At 31.3% G+C, this 5,784-nt stretch overlaps 1 protein-coding gene across 1 annotated transcript; it reads left to right on the top strand.

The window, feature by feature from the left end:
• The first annotated feature begins 375 nt into the window (after nucleotides 1-375).
• On the top strand, nucleotides 376-5,307 carry LOC145641792 (aquaporin NIP2-1-like). Its single transcript, XM_081692752.1, has 5 exons — nucleotides 376-585; nucleotides 720-944; nucleotides 3,978-4,172; nucleotides 4,316-4,377; nucleotides 4,922-5,307. Exons 1-5 carry the CDS (start codon nucleotides 484-486, stop codon nucleotides 5,109-5,111), a joined length of 774 nt encoding a protein of 257 aa, XP_081548878.1. The 5' UTR covers nucleotides 376-483; the 3' UTR covers nucleotides 5,112-5,307.
• The last annotated feature ends 477 nt before the right edge of the window (nucleotides 5,308-5,784 follow it).

Genomic DNA, 5,784 nt, shown 5'->3' with positions numbered 1-5,784 from the left:
CTGATTTTTACTGCACTGAAATTATTTTTACTGAACTGAAATTAATTTTACTGAACAGAAATTATTTTTACTGAACTAAAATTATTTTTACTTAATATTATTTTTTTAAGGTGAACAAAACATGGCCTAATTGTGGTTTAGACCATTAGAAAGTAAGGGAAAAGGGTAAGGAATCCCCACCCTTAAAATGTTTCTAGTAGAGATTGCATTCTCAGCCTTAACATTCGAAGGTACAATCTTATCCAAACTTAAATAGTTGTAATATTGTGTCAAATTGAATCAATATTAAAATGAATGTGCTTTTAGGAATTACTACATAGTTTGAGTATTTATTGTGTCAACTTAAATTCCCTATAAATAGCATACTGTGGAGCACATAGACCTTCACAAACTCGTCCAATCTTTTTCCCCCTTTATTAAATAATTATTAACCAAATCTATAAATTCTACTAGTAATTGTTTCAGTGCTCTTACTCTATAGAAATGGAATCAAATTCTTCAACTTCTTCAAGCAATGATCAGAATATATATGATGCTTTCGTCTCTTCATTTCATAAACATTATCCAAATGAATTTTTACGTAAGGTACGTATAATCACCAGTTTTTTCCGTTTAGTTTCCCATTTTTTCCTATATACGATCACCTTGTTTTTATGTCGTTTTTAATTTGTTTTTCATTTTTTGTTAATCTTTTTATTATCGTTTGTATACAAAAATAGCTGTTAGCTGAAGTAATAGCAACATATATGTTGGTGTTTGTGGCATGCGGAGTGGCCTCCATAAGTGACACTAGTGAACATAAGATCACAAGGCTCGGTGCTTCCCTCGCCGGAGGAATGATCGTAACGGTTATGATATATGCAGTCGGCCATATTTCGGGTGCCCACATGAACCCGGCCATCACTATAGCGTTCGCTGCCACTAGGCATTTTCCTTGGAAGCAGGTATTGTTAGCTTTGTTATTTCTAAATCAACCGTACTAAGCAGTAAAGTAGCTAGGTACTTGCCTCTAGTAGTGATCATAAAAAATGTATATATATGTACGTATCTAACTTAAAATTATAACCAAATATAACATACTTCGTATTAATAAAGGGGTGATCGAGAATTTGAGATATAGTTGTATTACTATAATAAACATTAGCAAGCAGTAAGCACTTAAGCACAAGTCACCTTTATGTTGTCTGTCACTATAATAACTAATTGTACGGAGCAAACATATCAATTAGTTACGGGATACCCTAGTTTGTTTCTCCTGTGACATTTTCATAAATAAACCAACAACTTTATTTAAGTGGAACCCACAATAATGAAAAATTTGTTGATTTACGAAAATGTCTCCATAAAAACAAATTTTGTTTCTCAATTGAGAATTTCCTTATCAATTATACTCATTGGTTGGTGTGCATATACCTGTTGGTAGCATCAATTTTTTATGTGATATCATGTATCTATAATTTTGAAGTAATCATACATCAAACATTGATGTATAATATTTTTTTTTAGACAAATAGATGTATAATTACTTCAATTTAGACAATACCAAAAAAATTTCCTGACAAAAATACATACTCCCTCCGTTACATATTACTCGCAACAAAGGAATATTTTATGTCTCACAAATAATACCCCTTTGTTGCGAGTAATTCGTAACGGAGGAAGTACATAACTTTATCAATCATACTAAATAATTGGCTAATTTTATCTATAAATGTTAACATAACAAGTAACGTACTTCCAAGCGTATTTTTTGTATTAAGGGAGGATATATAATAATCATATACAGAGACTTCAATTAACTTAATCATGCAGTTAAGCGAGAGTATGTATAATTCCTCTGAATAGTGTTCAATTATCTAAACAGCATTAAAATGTTATGTTAGCTGAAAAATGTGTGGCAGTTAGACTTTAGTAATTTATGAGAAGATTGTAAGACGCGACATGAAAGTCAAAAGTGATACAAGCGAGTGTAGTATGTGGTTTAGTAGTAAGGATTGTACAACACAACCTAACAGTTGCTCTAAGGACACTTTGGTGAATATTTCCTTACCCCTCCCACCACTATTCAGAGGCTTTGCCCACTAATTCAAGTTAGATTAACTTGTGTGATATTCTGATTCAATATAACGCTTTCTCCTTGCCTATTTCAAAAAATACTACATATATATATATATATTTTTGGTGTTCCATCCGGTTTACCATTTGGGCTAATCCGGATTCGGGGATCAGTTTTAGGTGGTTAGGTTTCAGTCCCCTCCCGATTGTTATTGCGGGAGATCGAACACGAGTTCTCCCTACCAAGTGTAGTCCCAATCACCACTACACTAACAACCAATTGGTATATTGAATGTATGGAACCAAAGTGATAGCTAAATTCATGGTAGATATCATGAGTTTTATAAAGGGTGAGTAGATCGATTATATGTGATACTACAAGCATGAAGACGTCCAATTTTACGTAATAAATTGATGTCACAAAAGTAGGTGAATCTATTTATATATATATATAGGTTATGAAGTACTTCGTGTTTGATTTTCGGACACGATATACACGAATTTATTGGCAACAAATTCTGATTGTGACAATTTTGAATAAATGTTACCAATATAATAAAAGTTGAATACATAAATCTGGATTAAGTTTGTGAAAATTCTCCAAGTAAATTAGCTTAATAAACAATAAGCTAATTAAGCTTTTATTTTTGGTTTTATATGGATTTAATTAGTAATCTTTAATAAAGTCTTGAGTCATGTTTCTACTTTTCTTATATACTAGGGCATAACGCGCGCGATGCGCACGCATAGCTAGTCATATCAAAAAGCTCTTTCAGCTTGGTCTTAAAATCACAAATTTAGTTTTTGGCAGAATTAACGACAAAAATATGTAAACAACTTTGTTTATGGGTATAAATGTCCAACACAACTAACATTAATGCATGAGAGAAAATATTTACATAATTAAATATTTTAGAGGGTATAATTGTCGAAACACTATTCATTAAAAAACCTTATACATATTAATGAGGGTATATATGTAAATACACATTGTAAAGGGTATAATTGACATTACACTATTCATAAAAGTAATCTTGTACTTTTTATAATTAAGGTAGGGATGAGAGAAAATATGTACATAATTAAATATTTTAGAGGGTATAATTGTCCACACACTATTCATTAAAAAACCTTGTACATATTAATGAGGGTATAATTGGCATTACACTATTCATAAGTGTAATCTTGTACTTTTTATAAGGTAGGGATACTAGGGCATAACGCGCGCGATGCGTACGCATAGCTAGTCATATCTAGAAGCTCTTTCAGCTTGGTCTTAAAATCACAAATTTAGTTTTTGGCAGAATTAATGACAAAAAATATGTAAACAACTTTGTTTATGGGTATAAATGTCCAACACAACTAACATTAATGCATGAGAGAAAATATTTACATAATTAAATATTTTAGAGGGTATAATTGTCGAAACACTATTCATTAAAAAACCTTGTACATATTAATGAGGGTATATATGTAAATACACATTGTAAAGGGTATAATTGACATTACACTATTCATAAAAGTAATCTTGTACTTTTTATAATTAAGGTAGGGATGAGAGAAAATATGTACATAATTAAATATTTTAGAGGGTATAATTGTCCACACACTATTCATTAAAAAACCTTGTACATATTAATGAGGGTATAATTGGCATTACACTATTCATAAGTGTAATCTTGTACTTTTTATAAGGTAGGGATTCAACCATCGAAAATTTTAAAACTCATTTTATTGTTTTTTTTTTTTTTTTTGATGATTTATTAAGTTGTAATTATATGAACTCCGATAATTTATTATTATTATTTTTTTTTTCTTTGGACTCAATTGAAAATAAGATGGAACATATAATACGAGTAACACATAAATTCGAAAAGGAATGTAATTGACTAATTGCAATATATACGTGTGTACATGTACAGGTTCCTGCATATGCATTAGCACACATAACAGGAGCAATATCAGCAGCATTTACGTTGAAATACTTGTTACACCCAATAAAACTACTAGGCGTTACCACTCCTTCTGGAACAACTCCTCAAGCTTTGATAATGGAGATTGTTGTTACTTTTTGTATGATGTTCGTCATTTCAGCCGTTGCAACTGACTCCAAATCTGTATGTTTTCTTTTTTATTCTTCAATCATTATATTTAATAATAACCTAATCAGTTAAAAACACGAAACGTTTGTTTGTTTTTTTTTTTTTTTCATTTCGAAATTTGAGACTAACACTTTTTTGTTATTATTGTTGTTTTTTAGGTGGGGGAATTAGCTGGAATTGCTGTTGGTTCTGCAGTTTGCATTGGTTCAATGTTGGCAGGGTAAGCTACTCTTCTACTACCTTTGTTTTCATATTATGTGTAATAAAAATTTTAACACAAACTCTTAGAAAAAATTTGTTTATGACTGTGAAAATGAGATAAATATATAAATACGAAGTATATGTGATAAGAAGAGAAATAGATAGAACCAACTGGGGTTGGCGTGAGTGGTTAAGGGACTCTTGCTCCTTAACCAAGGTCTCAGGTTCGAGCCTTGGGTATGGAAAAAATCCCAGCTGGAAGGGATGCTGCCCATCGAGGTACCCATTCAAACTGCCACGGGAGATTAGTCCACTTGCCAAAGGCGGTGGGAACTCCTCATAGTAGTACCAAAAAAAGTGAAATCGATAGAAATGATAAGTTAAGAAAAAAAATATATATTTGTCGCACATAATGAATAGCATCCGCTTTTAATAAATGTTACATCTAATATGAAATGGTGATTTATGTTTGTAAAAAACACTTAAATTTATATATAAAGAGCTTATTTTTTGCAGTGAGGATTTCATACTAATTAATTGCTTATTTAATTTTATATTAACAGGCCTATATCTGGAGGATCAATGAACCCGGTTAGAACCATAGGGCCAGCATTAGCCAGTGGATGTTACAAAGATCTATGGGTGTATGTGGTTGGGCCACTAATTGGGACATTAGCAGGAGCATGGTCATATGAGTTTATTAGGGTTAATGAGAAACAAGTTCATTCAATCTCTAGTAGGTCTTTTGTTTGAATTATTATTTCAAGGGAGAGTTCTTTTATAATTTCTCCTTATTAGTAATACAGGATATATAAGTTTTATTTTATATCCGAGTGTTCATATGTGCATAGCATGTAAAATTTTTAATGTACAATTTTGAATGTTAGTATATAATAATATAATGGACAATGTGCCTCTTAAATACCAAGTGGTATACTACATTATATTATATTATACGTGTTTGTATTATTTGGTTTGACATTTATTTGATCAAACTAAGAGTGATGGATAACTCAAATGGTTCGAGCTTTCCTCCCGATTGAGATCGATTCTCACCCCTGTCCTTGTGGCTTTCTAATTACCCATACTTGTTTTTGTTGAACAACCTAAAAAATACTATATGAATTTAAGTATTAGTTGCTATTAATATCATCATGCTATCCTATTGTCACTTTTAATTTACCATATTACTTACACTTTGATCGGATAAAAGAAACTGAGATAGATTAAAGATAGGGAAGTGGATGGGACTATGGGAGGGAGCATGTCCGATCCCCTTGTTTGGATAAGAGGTTGGGGAGGAAGGTCCATTTCCCCATCTCTTTAAACAGTGGCGGATCATGGAGCAAAAAGTATAAGAGGTCAAGATTGAACAGAATAAATATATATACAGATATGTAACAATTGAAATTTAATATTTTATATC

The sequence above is a fragment of the Chenopodium album genome, chromosome 8 (genome assembly GCF_948465745.1).
Source record: "Chenopodium album chromosome 8, dcCheAlbu1.1, whole genome shotgun sequence".
Classification (NCBI taxonomy): Eukaryota; Viridiplantae; Streptophyta; class Magnoliopsida; order Caryophyllales; family Amaranthaceae; genus Chenopodium; species Chenopodium album.
Note: the sequence above shows the minus strand (reverse complement) of the source record. Positions and strands in the feature narration are given on the sequence as shown.